Below are 23,189 nucleotides of genomic sequence, written 5' to 3'. Positions count from 1 at the left end.
CTTTCCACTCGAGGAATGCTTTGCCTAGCACCCACAATTTAATTTGTATTTAAAAGATTCAATCTTACTCTTAAAAAATACCATCTGCAGCAGGCATTCAGGAATTGTAGAGATCATGAAGCAAAGTGTGCAAAGAGGTTCCATCCAACTCAATATAGTGATGAAACACATGGTCATGGAATTTTTTGCACGTTCAAAGTGACGTTGCACTGCTGAAAAGTGACTTTGCACTGCCGACACAAAATTCATGGAACGGTGCAAAGTGTATGTTTGCAGTGCAAAGTCCGTGCAAAGTAATTTTGTACTGAGAAAACGACTATGCACTGCAAAAATACACTTTGCACGGTTCAGGGTTTGTGTTGGCAGTGCCAAGTCAGTTTTCAGCAGTTCAAAGTCACTTTGAACCGTGCAAAAAAATGTCATGAATCAGGTGCATAGGATTTACACACATCAATGGAACGGACCCAATCAGTTTCCCACCACTAATTTTTTTTAATTTTTTTTTTACCTCTGAAGAATTAATTATCAATCAGAAGATTCAAGGATACCTCAAGCCCAGCCAACCTTTTCATACATGCATTCTCCCAATTGTTTAAAATTGGCACTTTTTTCCCTTTAAGAACTAGCAGCATGCAACAACATAATGACTGCTCGTGGGAGTGCTTACATTTGCACTTATATGCATACAGGTGCCCTCTGGGTAATTTTCGTCTTTTGCACTGCAGATTGCAAATCAGAAGTGTAAAGCGATGGCAGAAGACTCTTTACACTTCTCTAGTTGCACTCCTCAGTGTAAATTGTCAGGCAGCGTTTACAATGATTTCCAATGCAAATTACCTGCTTTTTCAAAAAGCAGGAGGTTTCTCTAGAAAATCATTGGTTTTAAGCCAGCATGAAAATCTCACGCTGCCGAAAAACTAAGTTGATTTTGAAGGTGGAGGGCAAACGGGAGGCGTAAACGTAACTTCCGTGCGACCCCCGCCCTTCACCTTCAAAAATAATGAAAATCTCCCAGCGCGTGATAGGATGGGTGAAGACATTACGCCTGTCGTCAGACTCTCCATTTATGCTCGAGTGACTCGAAAATGATCCCCCAACGTGTTATTTTCACCTGCAATGTGAACCCCTGTTGCTTTTATCACTTGCAGTAACACATACCTGTGAAAGTCATTTGCATATTCTGTACAGGTCAATGGGCCTCATTACGAGGTTGGAGGTAGCCATGCCGTTTATACTGGCATGGCTACTCCCAAACTCGGGTCCAGCTCCGAGTCCCGCGGAAGGTGAATGACCGGACCATTCCGACCTTGGCGGGACCCGGAGCCGGTACGTCCCCATTCCCATTTGAGCCCCCATAGGGCTCAATGGGAATGGGGAAGATGGTAGCAGCGGTACCGTCATAACAGTACCGTTGCTACAATCCAGTTCTGCTTGCGGGTGCCGCTCTGCACACCTGATCTGACCAGGCATGCAGAGCGCCACCTGCGAGCAGAACTCGTAATGTGGCGGTACAGTGTTAACGGCGCTGGCAGCACTACCGGCGCCGTTATCACTGTACCGCCACGGATATAATGAGGCCCAATGTGTCTGCACTTGAACAACACCAGACAGCAGAACTGTGGCAAAAGAACAATGATCTGCTGTGGCATTGATTTGCATCATCGGTTTGCACGTGTGTCCATAGTTCTCCAAATAGGTTTGGGGTGAATATGGCAGCATGGGCTATGAGTACTGTGTCTAGGGGCACTGTGTTAATTGTTCATGGGTGCACCTCCTCATCCTGAGGTCTCCTCCCATCTGCTTTCAGTGCTCCCGTGGCTGGCCCTGAATTTCCCCTCCCTTTCACTCACACCTTCTCCTCCCCAGTATGGTCCTTAATGAACCCTTACACCTCTGTTCCTCCGCTGGCTGGTCATGGGTGCCTCTCCTGTTCACCCGTCTCCACATCTATCTGGTCGTTTAAGACCCCAACCCTGCACCCACATTCCTGTCTAGGCTGGATCTGGGTGCCCTCATCCCTCACCCTTCCCCTCCTCCCCCATCTCTTCCCAGTCGACTCATATTAGGAATAGGGTTAATGTTACAGACAGGGTTTGAGGTTAGCCAAAAAGGAAGCCTGTGTGGAAAGAAATGTGGTGTTTGAGAGATGGACACATGGTCCTGTAGGGGGAATACCCAACTGTCAAAATCATTAACATCACACCGGGTTCACTTTGACATTTGGAGGTTTTCTATGCGACCAATAAAATTAAGAATAGAAAATCGACCAAAGGGCATACTCTCAATTCACTGTCAACCTTACTGCACGGAGCCCACCTTTACCAAGCAAGATGAAATACACACCAAGGGTTCTTTAAATCAAGTGACGATTGAAGTCAAACTGATCACTAACTCTGCAGGTGAAACATTCTTGTCCTAAATCATAAGTTATTGTCTTTGTTAGTAAGTGGTTTACATCCTCTCAATTAAACGTACACTATGACATTATGTTATGTTAGTATTGCATGTCCTGCTAATGGCATTTGCAGTGCATGGGAGAGTAGAGGACAATGATGCCATGGAGTGGGCACAATATTCTTCTAGCAGCTTTCATGTGCCCTGACAATCGAATTGTCCATCTGTCATTTTGGACAAAAACAATTGCAAACACACACCTCACTATGTGTACTTTTTCATAGTATGAAACCCTTCATATATGTGTTGGCGTTTCTCTTTTATTACAGTTTGATTTCGTTTAGTGGTGTTTTAGACAATAGAAAAGTGCTGAAAAAAAACACCACCCTTCTACCTCCACCCGAGGCCACACCTAACTTGTTTACAAAGGCTTTACGATTGAAACCTCTTCTCAAATGCAGATCTGTTTGTTCTATAACCCCTGACCCAAACTGATGAGAATATTACTTAATAGAAATCTGAAGCCCATCTTCTAAAATATGTGTTGTGCATTATAGCCCCTGGACATTTACAATTAGACAGCAAATCAAGAAGAAACAGAACTGTGGGGGCTCTGCGGTCTGGCATTTCCATTGCACTGGTTGTCCCGCTGCCAGTCATTTTTACCCATGCCATTTTTGGAGCATAGAAACAGGCATATACATATGATGGCTAGTGTAATATGTTCATGTGGTGGGTTGCTTACAACTTTCTTATTGGTGCTTATTTTGAGGTGTGGGAGAGAGAGCTCACACATGTCATAGAGAGCCAGAGCTAGAGCTGAATATGGTCAGTCAACATCATAACCACCACAACATTTTCTCCCTTTGCCTGAAGTTCTAAAAGTCCCTGTAGCAGCACCTGCAACTAGTACATTCCTGAAACACAGAATCATGATTCAACAAAAACCGATCTGTTGTGGATTTGGTATGTGTGGGGGGAGACATTCCTCTGGCTTTCTGTAACTGCCCTAAAGGTACGCGTGCTCCAAGGTCACTCCATTCTAAGGAACTTGTGTCCCAACCACTGTCTCTAACATCTATCGATAGACTGTCAATGTCTCCTGGGGTTCAGACCCATGTACCTTAGCAAACATCACCACCTTAACCTTCTGACCAAACAAACCAATCACTCCGTCCACTACAGGACTTGGAGATTTCCCAAACACCCCCTCCAACTTCTTATGAGAGGGAAAGGACGTCATCCAGTAGATGACCATGGCAGTGGCCTCATTGGTGGTCACAGGCACCTTGACCTCTACCTAATTAAAAAAAGAAATGAAAAACAATCCATACCATGAACTTGACCCTTAAACCAAATGACATCCAACACGATCTTTGAAAAACCTGCATAGGCATACATGAAGTGCAAATCAGCAAAGGTGATTCAAGCAATTGTAAATGCGAGTATATGCATAGAGATTTAGCTTGCACAGTTTAGAGACTATGGTACTCATTACAAGTCCGGCAGTAACCCTGCCGGTGCTGCCGACATGTTGCCGCCAGACTTGCAATATTTACCGGTGCCTGGCTTGCTGGAATCACCAGGGGATGATGACCCCTGGCGATCCCGGAAGTCAGGCACCGGTAAATTGTTAATCCCCGTTCCCATTTGAGTCCTAGGATGACGGATGCCACCAATAATGACTGCATGTAAAGTGATGTTGGTGTACACATAACAACATGTACTCTTCTTAATGTGTTATTACTTAAATGTTTACATTTAATTTGTATAATCCATGTATCCCAAGTAAATATTGCTGAAACACCATTACATTAAAGGGTGATGCAGAGCATTGCCATTACCTTACTTTTAGTCTGTGCTTTAAATAATCAGAGCATGTTCTTAATGTTCTCTTTGACAGGAGGATGAGGTGCGAGAAAGTCGCTTCAGTTTCACTGCCTATGGAATGGGGCCTTGTCTGCAGGCAAAAGATGGTGTGACCCAAAGGGGATCCAGTCACCCAGCGCAAGTCATACCAAAAACCCACGACGAGATGAGGAAAATATTCATCGACCGCGCCAAGAAGATTGACACAATTTCCCGTGCTGGCTTCCCATTGGCCTTCCTGATTTTCAACATTTTCTACTGGGTCATTTACAAAATTCTTCGTCATGAGGACATTCACCAGCAGCAAGATTAGAGGCTGGACACTGTTACCACATGGCGTCCTCTGTAAGAGGTTTGAAACCACCCGAAGAAATGTTGAGATAAAGACTTGGCCACATTGCAAAACAAAAGGTCAGGTTTGACTTGCAGAATCAATGTAGGCTATGTGAAGTCAACAAATGAAGCGTGTCTATTTCATACCATATTTCCTAAATACGATCAGCCATTTCCTGATGCAACATATTACATACTTAAGACATACACCAACATATGTGTCTCTGAACATATGTGGTCATGGAGATACATACAAATACACAAACACATCTTAATAAATATGGACACCAAGGGTACCAATCCAGCAACGCTCATATAGCAACTTCTGGTCAAGCCAAAGTCTATGTAGTACCACCGAATGTCTTACACCCTCCAGACATACTATATATGATGCCCGAGTATGCAGATGTACTGAAGGTTCACATGGCATTTACAATCCAGGAACAGTTTCCCCTTACAAATAAGAACTTGGTATTAACTATTTCTGGGAGAAAATAGTCATTTTAAACATAGGCTTTCTCAGTAAGCAGTCCGTTCCAATGCCTTTTTGGAGAAAGCACCTCTACTTGGATGTTGCCCCAACAGGCTATGTTCCAACAGTCTGAGGGAATATTCCCCATGGGAAGTGTGCCGGGATATTCGAGATTTCAATGATGCCCTGACTTTGAAGTCAATGTTCGGCTACTTGTGTTAAGTGTCCAATTGTGATAGTGCATGGCATTTACGGTTCTAGTCTCATTGTGGTGTAGCATAGACATTTACAGCACAATCATAAGTATGAATTGGGCTAACACAATTACCACTTGCAACTGGATATTGGCCGCTTGGTTACAGTTAATGTGCTTGGTCTGATCCAAAGGGCATTTACATTCCAATGCTGTTGATGAAGACGTTTGATATGTTTATGGTACTGTTGTGTTGTGTTGAAGTCCAACAGCAAGAGTGTCGAGTAAATTGTTCCGCTGTCCTGCGGTGTGACAGGAAACAGTCTGCAAATGATTTTCTCTAGCATTTTGCTCAGGTGACTGAAGAGGAATTAACCATGGCATTGGTAGGTGATTTGGTTGGCATTGCATGGTATGTTGGGCCACGTGCACCTGTCATTGGGTATTGCCATGTTCCTTTGCATTAAGATAATGTTGATGCTAATGTTACTGGAAATGTTAATGGTACTGTTGTGGTTGACTTTGATCGTGGACAACAGTAGAACACCAACCTCGTGCTAATGCTCATATTGAGATCTGTGTAACCGACTCAGACTCACTCACAGCAGCATCAGAAATCGAAGCAGTGCAAACAAGCAAAGCCCATGCTAAAAAGGGCCATCAAATTCCAAACTTAACACAGTGGCAATGCCACATTCAAAATCAGGGCATCAGTCTTCGGAAGGTTATCAGCAGCCCTAGACTCTGCCACCGAAAAAGTAGCCCGACACCGTTTCTGATGGGCTATTAACTATACATATTTTACCATAGGGGTACAAACATCCCAACTATTAATGGGAAGTCCGAATTCACTGGCATCTGAATGTAGTGATCTACATGATATCCGTCTCATTGACTATGGGCTAAACAAAATGGCTGCAGACCATTCTAAGTAAAAATGGAATATTCCATCTTTTGTTTAAGTTGAAAAAACAGTGAATACACTTCGGTTTATGATGAACCACAATAATAGCACAAGTTGTCTCTATAGGGAAAACATTGACCTGGATTATAAATACATGTATACCAACAATGATTTACATATATACATCTACTGGGCTTTTCACAGCTAGCGGATATTACTATAACAAAATAAACACCCCTGACAATTCAACACATATTCCACTAAGATCTTCAGTATACACGTCCCACTAATTCTTAACGAGACCTTAAACTGAATTCAGCATGGTCGGAAGGTGTACCATTGTATTAAAGTAACTCTTTGTATGCCTAGCAAAGACCGCTGTGCCAGTCTACCCACCGTGCAGAAGGCAAATAACAGCTGTTACTTGTATTCAACTCAAAGGTAGTAAAGATCCATCCAGTGAGTGATGAACACCTGAGTGAATTTTCAGGTTCAGCAAATAGCTAAGCAGCAGGCATTGAGGTAACAGCAAATGTATATCGGCTGCTTGCTTACGGTTAATGTGCTAGTTCTGCCCCAAATAGTTGGGATGATCTGTTTGTACATACTTCAGATATATGTGACATTTATTGTACATTCTATATATGTATATGCATCTAACCATAAAACACGCACATGAACATATAAATACATGTAGATATAAATGTATTTACAAAACTATGTCTAAAATGCAACAGCTACACTGCCGACTCGTTTACATGTACTTTTACATCATTATATGGAGGTACAACACTAAACGTTCTGAAATTTTTTTTTAAATTAAAATGTATTTTTAAACTCTACTAAACAGTGGGACCAAAATGTTTTTATTCACACCTGTCAAGAATGACAGCTTACGACAAAAGTAAAACATATCCTAATTTAATAAGAGGGTAGTTATTTTTAAGTTAATAGGAATATTAAGACATTTTGTAATTCAAACAGGAATTAGAAATGGAACATTTAACATTGCTGACACGGAAACACTAAACAAATGGATGCAGGTTGCAAAGCATTTTGGGTCTGTAATCTTTGGCTCGCAGGCTGGCATGGACTACACCTCCCATCAGGCATATCCAACATATTCAATTGTGAGGGAAGATGGGAGTCATAGTACAAAGCATTTGGAGAGCCAAGGTTGAAGACCTCTTTGGAGGCATTGGCTGTTGCATTGTATTATGAGGCACAGTGGCCTAAACAGACATGGTGGTATTGTAAAAGTAACTATGAAAGCATCCCAAAAGATGTGTAAATGATTGTAAGGTAATATAAATTGTGTATAATAGTAAAACATTGATTTTAAAAAAAACATTTTGTGTAGGAGTCAACTTCACAGGTTGCAATCCTCGTTTTTAACTAAATATCTGCCTTTGTATCTGCTGTCTGTATCTATTTCTCTCTCGCAAACATTCTTGCTGTCTCTTTCTATCTGTACCGTTTACCTGCAACAAAGAAAAGGGCATACAAAATAACTCGCTCTAGCTGTTTCTAGGAACTTCAACCATATAAACCGACCAATACATGTACTGGTTTTTCTAACATTGTCTAGTCAGAAAAACAATGACGTCACTAGGGACACAATGTTAAATATGACAACAAATCTTCCTTTACTGTTCCATGGCAGCAAAGAACAGGAAACCGACCAATAGTTAAAAAGCATAAAAAGAATACTCCTCATTAAGAAAAGCTCTGCAGCCCAGTGGCCAGGCTCCTGCAGAAACTGTCTCTACCGAGTAAAATACTGCCAGGCAACTGTGGAAAGGTGAGTGAAGCCATCACTCCAAACCTCCCTGACTCTGGAAGCTGGGACCCTGATACTCTCATGAACACTCTAGTGGGTATTGCCGTTCCAGACTCCGAAAATCCTGCCTGCACGAATGGGCATGGTTTCTGCTGCACTAACAGCATCTCTACCTGTGAACCATCATTCTTCCTTTGGTATCTGGCTAGGGTCCCCTGATGGGGTTTCTCCAAAAGGTCCTTGAAACTATATGATATGATAAGTCATTTATAATGAGCCTGTACACAAGTGTTTCTTGATGCCTCTTCGAAAAAGTCATCCTCACAGTGGGGGCAATACAGTGCTGCCACCTCATAGATGTCAATAACTGCATCCAATGTTCAGGCTTCTGGGAAAGACACACCCACGGCATCAGTGAAAGCCGATTCGTTATTACATACAAGTCTATAGGTCTCTTCTGTACCACTAAAGTGTTGTCTCTGTAATAACACCACATACCAGTTGAGTAGGTATCAAAGCTTTTTGAGATGTAGCTGGGAGGACAACCCCAAGAAACATTGCTACCACAAATCAACAAAAACCACCACATGATATGATATGCTATGACATTCATAACGCGCCAATACACAAGTGTATCTATGCGCCACAAGACAAGGGAGGGAAGACAAAGTGAGGACAAGGCACACAGTTCTACTAGGCCTTGTGTCATTAGGATCATGAAAGCGTGTCAAAGAAGTGCAGAGGGCAGGAAAGAGTGAAGTGCAAGGGAGAGGATAGGGGGAAGTGTGATCAGGGTAGCTTGTCTATGAGTGAGCCAAATATGCCATCTTATTGCAGCTGCTCACTAAGGAAAATAAATCTACAATTCATACAAAACATCTGTCATAAGGAAGGGTATTTTAGGATGCTCTACCATGAAGCCTAGTCAGAAAAGGCAAATACCGAAGTTGCTTGTTTACGTTCCAGGTTGATATTAACTGCAGCAGGCCATTGTGTTCCAAAAGCCTCCACTACTTTAAAATGTGCCACATAAAGTTTGTCATAATTCATGAAAGTTTGTTAAAATATTGAGTTTGCTATGCTTTTTTCCCTCCTCACTTTACAAAATGAAAAGGCCCTTCTAGTACAGCTAATCGAAGATCCACATCCTGTGTTGTAACTTTAGCCACTTTCCACGAAGACAGGAAAGATAACATCATTCATTCTGTTGAAAACACGTCACAGGAAGTTCCCCATTGGCGTTCAATCTTGATAACCAATGCAAGATCGCATTAGCATGCCACAACACTATCGACGTGTTTGAACTCTGCCAAACGTATGTTTAAAAAACGCTAACGTGTGCTTGCAAACAGACGCTTCTTTAACCCATGTGCTGCAGAAACGGGCAACCAAGAGTTTGCTCTATATCTGTAGGGTATTTTGTGGAGATTTGGGGCCTGACGGTATTTTATTACCGCCGAGAAATAACTTAGCAATAATCACTCTTTGTATTCAGATTTGGCCATGTGCAACAATAATACAATGGACATGCATTATTTCAGCACCCAGACCTGCATATTTGGTATACGTGGTTGGTGGTATTTTGGTGAGCATAATTCCCTTGTTTTATTTGTGGCCCCAATGTCCAGAATCCCTTATCTTCGCTTAGATTTTTCGTGTGATCACTAGAGAGACCTCAGACCTGCATTCTAGGGAAACCACAATTTCCAGGGATAGTGTTGGTGCGCCACCATGGGCAAACTCACTGACTTATTTACGACAGAGAGCTATATGTGGTAGTCTTGTGGTAATTTCCACTACCTTATATACGGTAGGGAGCTATGTTCAGAGAGTCTCTCTTCCCGTTGGCTCATGTACCTCCAACAAGTTATACTACAGTCATTCACAATTATTCATACTGATTCTGACATACACACATCTGTCTTAAAATGACCATTGCACTGTTTAAAAATCTCCCCACATCATTGGCATTGTAATGGTAAATAGAAAATAAACCACCCGTCTGTTTTCAAATATTTTCTGTATTATAAAATTTACATTTAGGCATGATCTCATTTTTTACAGCAATAAAAGGGAACAATCAAAGCATTTTCAATGACACACTGCAATTATAGTGGCGGAGAACAGAACTTAAATTGCAACATTAGCACTTGATAAAGACACGCACGGGACTTTCATTTTTCTAAACTGACTGCATACTTTCGTGCACACACACAGCTCCCCCAGTTAGGTAATTACCTTATCTGTTCAGATTCTTCTCTCTGTGAATGTGGCTCTCTTGGCGTAACTCCAATAAAAAGGAACGCTTGCCTTCTCAAGCCGGGGTCATTGCCTGGAATTCTCAGCTTTTTCAGATAGGACTGCCTCTGCCAGTGGAAAGGTAATTCTTTCAGCTTTCCCCAGTCTCGACTGCAGCAGGACACCCCCACAGCCAGGTCTTCTCCCCAGTAGTGCAGAAAGATGTCTGCCTGTCTTTTTCCCTGCTACTGCCCACTAAAACTTTCCTCTCAGCCCTCTTTATGACGTGTTCCAATGAAATCCATCATCTCTCATCCTCCTACTTTTCAACAATAGCTTCGCTTATACATTTGCAATTGTTGCAAATCTGACTTCCTCCTTCCTGCCGTTACTGTGCACAACAACACGGATAATCAGGCAGAGAAGAGAAAAATCTGCACACTCATTTAAATGGTTTTCAAAGTATGCCTAATTCTGCAGTAGAGAACACATTTTATTAGTGGGTTATATTAAAATAAGGTTTTATTAGTCAGGTTAATTGTTAATATGTTAGCTGTTAATTTTCAAATGTGTCTCTAGCAATATAGGCATTTCAGGTGAAAAATAGTGTGCATTTTTAAATGAACACGTGTGCTTTTAACTGTAAAAATAGCTTTGCATCTTATATATTAAAATCGTTTTTTTGACTGAATAGCCTGTCTTTCCTTGTTAATCTGCTAACCCATATAGCAATGCACCGCACCCTTGTGGTGGTGCTGCAAAAAAAAAAATGCTACTTGTGCAGTAGTACTGTACTCTGTGCTGTAACATGCCAAATATCCTTACATATACCCTCCTTTTGTTTTTTAGAACTTGGCTATAATCCAAGCCAATCTCTAAAAACAACTTGTTCTTTCTTTTTCTCTTAAAATGCATGTGTATTGGGATATCTTTCTCTTCCTGACGTAGTCAGTAAAATCAGTAACATTTTCATTTTTACTGATAGCACAATCAACCATCCACCCATGATTAGCACCAAGATAGCCAAACCCACTATTGAGCGTTCCCCCCAGGTTCCCCAATTAAATCTTTCCACTTCTATTATGCCCAGATTACTAATTGTAATATTGTTTTTTCGCAAATTCATTTTCATAACATGTCTTTCTTTGTGATTCAATAAATATTCCACATCTGGATCTATTGGAAAAGTATCCCTTTGAAAAAAATCGATATTTTCCACTTGGCTTTCCCAAACATCATTTGTTACATGGAACAATGTTAATCCCCCAATTGACACAATTGCATCCTTTGGAACCTGTAAATAAAAAACATTATATTTTACCTGTTTAACCACGTATGTTCCATGGTTTAAATGTACTACCGTCATGTTCTTTAAACAGGTACTGACCAACCATTTACCTCTGACCATCTTAGCCTGTGCCATTTCTTCACTCCCCATATTACTAATAATCACTTCACATCCCTCTGATATACTTGGGTCAGATTTCAATCCACAAATAGCATCTGTGGCATCAGGAACAAACGGTTTACCTGGACACATATAATTTTGTTCTTTAAATGTTACACATGTTTCCAGGTTTGGTATTAAATAAACTTCAGGTTCCCATGACTGAAATGCCACCACTTCTGGAGTCTTAATCTTAATGAATTTGTCCTCTTGCCAAAATCCCACGTTGTGTACCCACTTCGTTTGATAAATAAGTTCAGGGGCTACAAATGGGATGCATAGCAAAAATCCGATCTCTAGTCTTTCCAAGTCCACATATAACGGCATTGCATTCCCCATTTCGAATGCAATTCTTATCTGTATAAGGTCAATTTCCCTCCTGGTCAATCTTTCTATCATTTGCCGAATGATATCCTGCGAAACAAAATACAAGGGAATATGTCCTTGAATCAATTGTGAAACTGCAGTTTGAACTTCTCTCATATAATTCGTTAATAGTCTATCAACAGGACTCATTATGTTCAATATTTCATTTAAAGTTCTGTCATGCTTAAGTATTATTTTAGTCGCCCGTTGCATCACATCCGCTTGTTCATTTAGAATGATTGCAGTTTCATTTATGAATCTTACTTGTTCATCCAGTCCCCCTCTAATTCCATCTAATGTCTTTTGTATTATTTCTAGGTCAATACTCAGTTGTTGTGCTTTAGTACTCAGTGTTCCTACCGAAATAGAATTGGCTGTTGATATTGTAGTACCTATTATTGCCCCAATTATAGACATTACCATTGATATCGCGAGCATCACCGCACCTCTCTTTCCTCTCTTCTTCTTAATGTCTGCTGAATTCACGAATGTTTTTTCCAATTGCATTAATATATCTCTTATTGACTGCTTAGCGTCCTCTTTTCTTATTTCCAGCCACTCTTTAGTCTGTTCAATCTTAATTCCGGTATTGTTCAAATGTTTTTCAATCAAAATCTCAGGATCCAATGGTATGTAGATATTTTGGAAAATCATCCTTCTATCACTCATGATGAATCCTGGTGCTTCTTCTACCGCGATACCAGATGCTGGTCCAGGTTCAATGACAACCTGTGCTTCTGAATTCTTGAAGATCCCTCCAAATATCACTATTGTTAAACATGTCATCGGTATCATCTTCAATGCTGATCGCTTTGTAGCCTTGGTCTTCACCCCTCTTTGGGGCTTTCCCGGAATCCGTCCTCGCGGTCTCCAGTACTCCATCGTCTCCCGTGGCCTCTGATCCCGGAACCTCCGACCAAATAATGTTAATTGTCTAAATCAAAATAGAAAATAAACAGATTAAGTACATAGCACAATACTAATTTCCACCTTTTTGCCAAAAATAAAACATGCTTGGTAAAAATACTTCTTTTTTTTTTTTTTTTTTTCTGAAATTAAACACAAGTTAAAAGAAAACAAACACATATAAAACAGCATTCAATATTTAATACACTTTCTCTCTGTACACCAACCACGAGCTTCCGTTATATGTGCATTTATTTATTTATTTATTTATATTATATATTTATTTATTTATTTATTTATATTATATATTTTCACATATATTACAGTGTTTATGTGCCATCATAACAATCAACTTTTTTTTTTTTTTAACTTCTTTGTCACTGCCTCCTGATTACACCCATTTATTTTCTCAAGGGACTCTATCCGTTTCCACATGCTCAAGCTGCCTGATCTCATGTCTGGGATGGCATGGTTTGATTTGATTTACATGGACAAACTGCTCTATTGCTGTTTCACCTTCATTTTTCAAAATTTTATACACTACAGGAGAGACTTTATCTATAATTCGGAATGGCCCCTGCCAGGCTGCCAGAAATTTAGAATTTTTCTGTTTACTTTTCCCAAAATGAAACTTGTACACCTGATCCCCTACATTGTATTCCTTTACTGATGTCTTTTTGTCATAATATGACTTAGCACTGTCAGCAGCTCTTTCCAGATTTCTCTGCACAAAAGCAAATGCATGTTGCAAATGCCTCCTCATTTCATCAATATATTCATGAACTGTGGATGCACTCACTAGAGTTTGCTCATGTGTTCTGTATAGTAGGTGTTGTGGTAACACCATTTTCCTACCTGTTAAGACCTCATGGGGGCTAACACCTGTTGCTTTGGCAGGAGTCGACCTGATTGCCATCAAAACCAATGGTAAACGCAAATCCCAGCTGGAACCTGCTTCTGCCACAAATTTCTTTAAAATGTCCACAACAGACCTATTGCTTCTTTCAACTGTACCTGAAGACGCCGCCCGATATGCGATATGTAGTTTCCTTTTCACACCTAGTATTTGCCATACCTTACTCATTAGAGTACTTGTGAAATGACTTCCTCTGTCTGACTCAATTCTTTGTGGCAACCCAAACCTTGAGAACACATGGTTCACCAGCAATGTGGCTGCTGTTTGCGCACTACAATCTGGTGCGGGAATGCACTCAATCCATTTTGACATCAAACATACCACACTCAAAATATAGCGGTGTCCCCTGCTCGACCTTTTTAAAGGACCTACATAGTCTATTTGCAAATCTGACCATGGGAGAGTTAGGCCTCTTTTCATCAATGGTGCTCTATGCATTGGTGAAGCAGGTTTAAATTGGGCGCATACTAGACATCCTCTAGTATATAATTCCACATCTTGGGACATATGTGGCCAGTAAGCATAATCTTTTAGTATTTCTAATGTCTTTTGTGAACCTCTATGGCCTGCAGTTATGGCATCATGTGCATGGTGTAGCATTAGTCCTCTGAATGAAAGGGGTACTACCCACTGTATTTGCCCTGTTATGGACTCTCTAATCATGAGTCCATCCTGTAATCTAATTCGTGTTTTGTTCTTTAATAACACCCTCAACTCTTCTTTTCCCATACAATCATTTTCTGTTAAAGGATTTTGTTCAGGATCCATCAAATGATTATAATAGATTCCCAAAATTTGATCATTCTTTTGTGCCTCAATCAAATCTTGGTCTGGCGTGTCATGACTCCACTGCACCACCGGTTGATCTACCTCCTTTGGTGCTTTAGACCGTGTGACTGCATCAATTTGTATTTCACCCATTAAATAATCAATAGGTAGCAATTCTCCCATCACAGCCCCAATCTTAGCCAGATGGTCTGCCTTATCATTTCCCTCCTTATCCTCTCCTGGTGTTTTTAAATGCCCACGAATTTTTCTCCAGTATATTGTTAAATTATTTTCTGACACCAATTTGTCTATGGCTTGTATCATTTTTCCATGTTTAAGTGGCTTTTTGTTGTATGTAACCATGCCTCTTGCTTTCCAACCAGGCAAATACTCCACAAAGCTATTCCGTGCATAGTCAGAATCAGTCACCAGGACAATTTCACTGAACTTTTTATCAACTGCAGTAGCAATTGCTTTATAGATGGCTGCCAATTCCGCCACCTGACTGCTCCTATCTCCAATCCTCATCCCTATACTAGGAACGCCTTCACATTTCAACCAGACATTTCCTATTCCTGCCACTAATTGTTTATTACTGTCATTTTCAATGTGAAAAGCACAACCATCCACGTATACAGTTGGCAAATCCTTGCATGTTTTTTCATCAAAAGCTTTGTGTGGTGATTGTTCAAATTCCTGTAAACTAGCTTCCACATCCATTTCATTTGTTATTTGTTCAGCTGCACAGTCATGTAAGTCAGCTAACCCTTGAGCAATTGGGCTCTTTTTATTTTGTCCATATCTTACTTCTACGGGAAAACCTTGTAATGCCAGCGTCCATGAAGTGATTCTGGATTGCGCTAGATTGCCTGATCTAATTCTTTTACTTTCTAAAAATTGCAAAGGTTGATGATTTGTTTCAATAATCACCTTTTCTCCCTGAACAATGGGGCGAAAATGTTGTAGCGCCCACACAGTGGTTAATAGGGCCTTCTCACATTCATTAAATTTCATTTCAACTTGGGAAAATGCCTTACTTGCATATGCAATGGTTTTGTGATTCAAATCGTGTTTTTGTGATAACACTGCTGACATACAATGTTCAGAAAAGCCTATTTCTATAAAGAAATCCCTATCCTTTATGGGGTATGCTAAACATGGTGCCTTTACAAGACATTCCTTCAATCTAGCCACTGCATCAGATTGCTCTCTTTCCCATCTCCAGGAAGTATTTAGTTTAAGCAGTTTAGTCAATGGTTGAGTGATTTCTGCATAATTCTCAATGAACTTTCTGTTATAGCCTGTCATCCCTAATAAACTTTTTACTCCTTTCACATTTTTAGGATCTTTTAATCTTTGTATGGCCTCTATTTTCTTCCTTTGTGGATTTAGCCCATGTTCAGTCACTTCATGCCCTAGAAAGTTCACTTTTTTCTTGCACCATTGTGCTTTTTGCAAAGATACTTTGGCGCCTGCTTTCTGCAATTGGCCAAGCACATGTCTTATTTCATCAAAATGGCTTTTAAGGTTTTCATTTTTTATCAAGACATCATCCACATAAACTATTGTCCCTCTTTCCGCTGCATCCGGCATGGCCTTTCTCAAAAATATGCCAAATTCACTCCCACTATTGATGTACCCGAACGGAGCTCTAAGCCAGGCATATTGAGTCCTGTCAAATGTAAAGGAAAATAGGTGTTGTATCTCCTCTGCCAATGGCACACACCAATATCCAGATGTGAGATCTAACGTGGTAAATACATTTGAACCATGTATCTGAGCTAGGCCCTGATCAATGAATGGTAGTGGCCACCTAGATACTGGTACTCTTTTATTTAACTCTCTTAAGTCTGCACACAGCCGCCATTGACCATTTGGCTTTAACACACCTAAAATAGGCGTATTGGATGTGCTATGAATGGGCCTAATTATTCCCCGTGATTCCAAATTTTTAATAATCTCTGCCAATGATTCTAAACATGCCAGCGGTAGTCTATACTGGCGTACAAACACTGGATTTCTGCTACAACCTTCTGGTAGTGTGGCCACATGTAAATCAGTTAAACCACAATCATAAGCATCTTTTGCAAATACATCCTTGAACTCCATAAATATTTCCCTCAGAGTGCGTCGATCCTCATCGCTGTTACATGCATCCGCTAAGGAGATCTGCTCTTCTACCATTCTGGAAAATTCTGGAAACTCTTCTGGTAAAGGAATCTCAGCGCTTTCCTCTAACTGTGTGGCTGTGTCTTTTTGTAGAGCTGCCACTTTCAAATATTTTGGCATATCAGCTTCCACTTCAATGGGCTGATTTCCTGTTTCATTTTCATTTAAATTAAATATTATGCAATCCTCTTGATGGCAGCACACTGTCTCATTTGAATCATAAGGATACACAGAATGAATTTTAAACATTCCTTTGGGCTGAGAGTCCAGGTGTTCTGGCAACTCGCCCTTGGCATCTACATATTTTTCAGGAATATTCCCAATCACCATGTTATTTAAATCTGCCGTATAATGTGATTTTTGTATGGCCATTCCTAATGGGGAGTTTTCCTCTAAATGAATATCCTGACAACCTTTATTATTCACCATGATTTTTACAGATCCCTCACCAATGTCTACCAATGGAATGTATTCATAATCCAGGCCTTGCTGTTTTATGGATTCATTCAGGCATACAAATGCATCAGAGCCTTTCATCTGCTGTCCATTTTTGCATTTCAGTGTTATTGCAAACTGTTTTGTAAATGCAGGAATAATAGTATTTTTCCTCATCTGTAATTCGACTGCATAAGGAACTAGTTGTGCACAATGATAAGCCCTTCTTTTGTCTTCAAATTCAGGCGCCGGCCCACCTAGGCGCGACCATATTTTTTGATTAAGGAAATCTAACACCATACACATTCTGTGCATGATGTCATTGCCCATGTAAAATTCATTTTGTGCTCCACTCACTATCCATACATTATGGTAAATTGCTTTCTGCCCAATGCTAATTTTAAGCATGCATCTGCCTGTAATTCGGTTTTCAAAGTTTGGACTGTCCAACCCAGAAACATATTGGTTTTTAATCCTAAATTTCGGGATTTCTTCCCTCTCCATAATTTTTTGCAACAATTTCTCATTAATGAAACTCCTTTCATGTTCAAGCGCTAAAGTGGCTTTTATTGTTTTAAGATAATCATTTATACCAGCGTGAACCCATGGTTGCTCATCTTCCATGTGTATCTCTGCCAGAGTGGTAATGTGTTTTTCTGAATCTGTTTTAGGAACAATATTCTGTTTGCATGTATTCTCTTTTAAATAGAAACGTAATGTGTGTTCGTCTATGGCAGTCTGCCAATCTTTCCTTGGGTCCAAGTATATTTGTACAGGTAGTTTTTCATTGTCGCTCTGATCTTTGTCTTGACACCTTAATATAACAGTGACACTAGGTATGCGGCTATTCTGTAGATATACCTCCACAGCATCCTTTGTTTTGGCAACGGTGTGACATTCTTTTATATTGCTGTTTTGTGATTTTAGTTTCTTAGGCCTCAATGGTTTTTTGGTTAAGGACCACAGCACTCCATTCACCCCATCTATGAGAGGAGACAATCTTTTCAGGCAATCTGTCCCCATCAGAAATGGAATTTCACAAATAGATGTGATCAATACCTCTTGTTTCATTCTGTGCTTTCCTATTTTTATGTCAACCTCAGTTACACCTATGATGGGCACCTCCTCCCCATTAAAGTTATGCACTGGGCCTTGATTTGCCTTCACTGTGATCTGACTCTGTGGAGGCCTCCCTTCATTGATACTCTTTACCAGCTCCTTGGACATAATTGTGGCCTGTGCGCCAGTGTCAATCATAGCAAAGGTGTGGCATTTTTCTTCTACAGTGATGGGTGCATAATATCTGTCCTCAACTTCCTCTAATACACATAAGAAATGTGAATTCTTACTGATTTCAGGGCTCACCTTTCTCAGGCCTTTTTCACTTTTGGCTAAGCACATTGGTAAATGAAAAGACATTTTTCCCTCCTTTTTACCCATTTCTGTGCGAGATATTTTATTCATTTCTCCATGTTCAGAGGTTTTTTGGAGTGTGGCCACCGTTCGCCCATCCATCTGGGTAACATCAGAGACCACATTACAACCTTCCAACTGAACATGTGTCACAACATCATTCAGCAATTTGTCATTTTTTAATTCTGTGCATTTGTGATCATTTAGTGTAATACCAGCCCTTTCAGCCTCTTCAAAAATATGTGGCTCAAAGAATTTTTCAGGTGATTGACTTGTACCCTCCTTGTGAGTATTTCCTTTTTCTGTCTGTGTTTGGTAATTGTTTTGCTTGCCCAGGGAAGGAGCTATGGCATCCCCATTTACTCCCTGTTCACTGGTATTCCCCATGCATGAGTCATTTTTCTTAAATCTGTCCCTTTGTTCTTTTGGAATTCCTAATGTTTCTTTTTCATTTGTGCAAATCTTTACTGTTTTATTTAGCTCTAAGTTAAACCGTACCTCTTTTTTAGAAGTATTTGCACTTTCTGTCACAATTTCATTTACTGGTACTTTCATTTTTAATCCATTAGTCATCTCAGAGTCGTTATGCAAAGTTATATCAGAGCAATCTGTCATTTTGGCACTGCAGTTATCATGAGTACTTAGTCACTTTTCGGAAGCCCCCCGGTCATTGCTATGGCCATCAGCCCCCTCTTTGGAAGGTTGTTTTTGCGCTGTATAGAGCTTTCCTATTTGCTCAGCTAACATTTTCACTTGGGCCTCAAGGCATTGGAACCTTTCCACCTCTCTAGGATCCTCTTTCTGTGGCCTAGGTCGATATTGGTTGTTTTCCCCCTGATTGGATCTATTCTGATACCTCTCAGGTGATTGATACCGGTTGGGATGGTTTCTGAATTCTTGATTCATTTGTGGAGGGGAGCGGTTTGCACCCATCCTTTGATTATAGTCCCCTGGTGGGGAATCATTGTACTGGCGTGGACTGTAGTTCACGTTTTGCCTCATGTCCTGTCTCTCAGATTGTGGGTACTGGCCCCTATATTGATTTCCATTATCAGTAAATCGATCCACATATCGGGGCCTATCCTGATTACCATATATCATGGTGCTGGGATCAAATCTGCTCTGTGTCCCCAATGACTGGTAGGGACCATCATTTCTTTGATCTTGATTTTGTCTCTGGTTATTGTTCATACCTGCCATATCAGACCGGTATCTTACCCGGGGTCTATCTCCTAAATATCTAGGGCTGATGTAGCTCTCTCTATTACTAGGATCATGTGATTGGAACATTGGTACAGGCAATGGCGATCTTTGTTGATTACCCCTTTGTTCAGGTGTCACATTATTTTTACCTTGGCTTTGAGCAGACTCAAGGGACATTTTGGCTGACCTGATTTCCATTACTGTGGCTGAGGGTTCTTTAGATTTAGGCCTAGTATCTTTCATTTTATCACTTTCTCTACCCTGACAATAGAGTACCTCATATAGCTTGGTGCTTTGATGTACAATCCATTCAAGGGACTTGTCACGGTCAAATTCACGGACCAATTGGGATATGATGTCTTTCTGTAGCCCATAGAAGTATGCGGTTTTAAACTCATTGGAATTTGAGTCAAAAGATACATCAAAGCGAGAGAATGCTCTTTTTAAGTCTTGTAAAAATTGGCGAGGTGATGTATTAGGTCCAGCAGTAATAGTGTACGCAACTTTCTTTGCCTCTTGCAATGACTGAAAAGGAGAAAAATGACGCCTAATTTCTTTTTCAAACTCCAGCCATGTCATATTCTGCTGTTCATTTAATCCCCTTATGATGCTGGCCGTCGGGGCATCTAAAGTTAAATGAAAATATTGTCTGTACTGTTCCTTAGGTATCTGGAGCGCTTTAAAAATGTCATGCACCGCTTCTAAGTGATCCTCAATGCAGCATTCACCTCCCTTTTTAAATGGTTTGATCAGGGCTTTAATGGATTTCATTATTTTTATGGGGCTACTTGTTGCAATGCATGGAATTGCACTATTTTGTGATTCAATCCTGTTTTCAGGTGTATGAGATTGGTGGCTGCCCCCAATGGGAGTATCAAATCCCCCAAGGGCGCTGCAACCAAGTTCAGTCACCGGCCCAGTCACTGGGGCACTAGCTCTTTGGGCAGAGCTAGAATTCACCTCCACTCCATTGAATGTGGTACCCTGCCGCCTCTCCTGTGACCTGGGAATGCACATTTGCTGTTCTAAGTCCTTACACTTTTTAAGGAGTCTGTTGGCTTCATCATGCAAATAATTATTTTCATCACTCATTTTATTAATTGCCTCCTGCATGTCACACATTTGAATTTGGCATTCATTGAACTCTTTATTTCTTTTGTCTCTTTCTTGAATCATTTTAATCATTTCTTGTTCTACACTCTGGAGATCACCTTCTTTTTCACAATGTTCTTTTTGTAAAATCTGCATTTCTGAAACAACCTCATCTTTATCCTGCCTAATGTGATCCACTAAGGCTTTTAAGTGTGTCAATTCTTGCTCACTATCTTCAAATTGTTTCTTGCTTTTGGATAACTGAGTATCAAAGTCTCTGCATTTTAATTGCATGTCTTTTTGGCATACATCCAATTCTGCTCTCAACATTTCCTGATTTTTACTTGCCCCATCTATTTCAGTCTTTAACCTGTTAATTAGCTGAGTATCATTCTCTTGCATTCGCAGTGACTTGTTTAAAATAAACCATATTTTGCCGCATAGACGTATTAAACAGTCTTTCTCTGCACTTTTATCGGCTGCATTCAATAATCTCGTAAGGCAGACCTGAATTATGCTGCCTTCTGCAAAAATATTGTCTAGTTTTTCTTTCTGCACCTCACCCTGAATGCGGTTACTCCATTCTAAGGTACTGTTCGAAGACCAATTCCCATGTGCAAATAACTTTGCCTCTAAATATTGCACTAGATCTGAGAATGTGGTTTCCCTTTGTGACATTCTGAAATTCGTTTTTAGTGGCACACTGCTATTATAAAATGGGTTCCCTTTAATGTGCAAATGGCAGTGTGAGACACGCTTGCCACGCCCAGTAGGTACTCTATGATCACTTTCCCGGCCTGCAACGCACCATAAATATGTAGGGTATTTTGTGGAGATTTGGGGCCTGACGGTATTTTATTACCGCCGAGAAATAACTTAGCAATAATCACTCTTTGTATTCAGATTTGGCCATGTGCAACAATAATACAATGGACATGCATTATTTCAGCACCCAGACCTGCATATTTGGTATACGTGGTTGGTGGTATTTTGGTGAGCATAATTCCCTTGTTTTATTTGTGGCCCCAATGTCCAGAATCCCTTATCTTCGCTTAGATTTTTCGTGTGATCACTAGAGAGACCTCAGACCTGCATTCTAGGGAAACCACAATTTCCAGGGATAGTGTTGGTGCGCCACCATGGGCAAACTCACTGACTTATTTACGACAGAGAGCTATATGTGGTAGTCTTGTGGTAATTTCCACTACCTTATATACGGTAGGGAGCTATGTTCAGAGAGTCTCTCTTCCCGTTGGCTCATGTACCTCCAACAAGTTATACTACAGTCATTCACAATTATTCATACTGATTCTGACATACACACATCTGTCTTAAAATGACCATTGCACTGTTTAAAAATCTCCCCACATCATTGGCATTGTAATGGTAAATAGAAAATAAACCACCCGTCTGTTTTCAAATATTTTCTGTATTATAAAATTTACATTTAGGCATGATCTCATTTTTTACAGCAATAAAAGGGAACAATCAAAGCATTTTCAATGACACACTGCAATTATAGTGGCGGAGAACAGAACTTAAATTGCAACATTAGCACTTGATAAAGACACGCACGGGACTTTCATTTTTCTAAACTGACTGCATACTTTCGTGCACACACACAGCTCCCCCAGTTAGGTAATTACCTTATCTGTTCAGATTCTTCTCTCTGTGAATGTGGCTCTCTTGGCGTAACTCCAATAAAAAGGAACGCTTGCCTTCTCAAGCCGGGGTCATTGCCTGGAATTCTCAGCTTTTTCAGATAGGACTGCCTCTGCCAGTGGAAAGGTAATTCTTTCAGCTTTCCCCAGTCTCGACTGCAGCAGGACACCCCCACAGCCAGGTCTTCTCCCCAGTAGTGCAGAAAGATGTCTGCCTGTCTTTTTCCCTGCTACTGCCCACTAAAACTTTCCTCTCAGCCCTCTTTATGACGTGTTCCAATGAAATCCATCATCTCTCATCCTCCTACTTTTCAACAATAGCTTCGCTTATACATTTGCAATTGTTGCAAATCTGACTTCCTCCTTCCTGCCGTTACTGTGCACAACAACACGGATAATCAGGCAGAGAAGAGAAAAATCTGCACACTCATTTAAATGGTTTTCAAAGTATGCCTAATTCTGCAGTAGAGAACACATTTTATTAGTGGGTTATATTAAAATAAGGTTTTATTAGTCAGGTTAATTGTTAATATGTTAGCTGTTAATTTTCAAATGTGTCTCTAGCAATATAGGCATTTCAGGTGAAAAATAGTGTGCATTTTTAAATGAACACGTGTGCTTTTAACTGTA

The 23,189-nt window shown here is 40.4% G+C and overlaps 2 protein-coding genes across 2 annotated transcripts in view; one reads left to right on the top strand and one right to left on the bottom strand.

The window, feature by feature from the left end:
* GLRA3 (glycine receptor alpha 3) overlaps positions 1–9,512 on the top strand; it is a 1,169,276-nt gene extending 1,159,764 nt beyond the window's left edge. The window contains exon 9 of the mRNA XM_069631437.1: positions 4,298–9,512. Within this exon, the coding sequence (XP_069487538.1) occupies positions 4,298–4,576 (279 nt within the window). The 3' untranslated portion in view covers positions 4,577–9,512. The remainder of the gene's footprint in view (positions 1–4,297) is intronic.
* A 438-nt stretch (positions 9,513–9,950) lies between these two features.
* LOC138516371 (uncharacterized) lies at positions 9,951–22,784 on the bottom strand. Its single transcript, XM_069631436.1, has 2 exons — positions 22,545–22,784; positions 9,951–12,930 (listed from the first exon to the last, which is right to left on the bottom strand). Exon 2 carries the CDS (start codon positions 12,876–12,878, stop codon positions 11,088–11,090), a length of 1,791 nt encoding a protein of 596 aa, XP_069487537.1. The 5' UTR covers positions 12,879–12,930; positions 22,545–22,784; the 3' UTR covers positions 9,951–11,087.
* Positions 22,785–23,189: the final 405 nt, after the last annotated feature.

This window comes from Ambystoma mexicanum, chromosome 6q, assembly GCF_040938575.1.
Source record: "Ambystoma mexicanum isolate Mex_15411 chromosome 6q, UKY_AmexF1_1, whole genome shotgun sequence".
NCBI lineage: Eukaryota > Metazoa > Chordata > Amphibia > Caudata > Ambystomatidae > Ambystoma > Ambystoma mexicanum.
This window is presented reverse-complemented; position numbering and strand designations above follow the sequence as displayed.

What these genes read in the sequence shown, in the direction of transcription:
- LOC138516371 (XM_069631436.1), bottom strand. Translation starts at nt 12,878, where the DNA reads ATGGAGTACTGGAGACCGCGAGGACGGATTCCGGGAAAGCCCCAAAGA.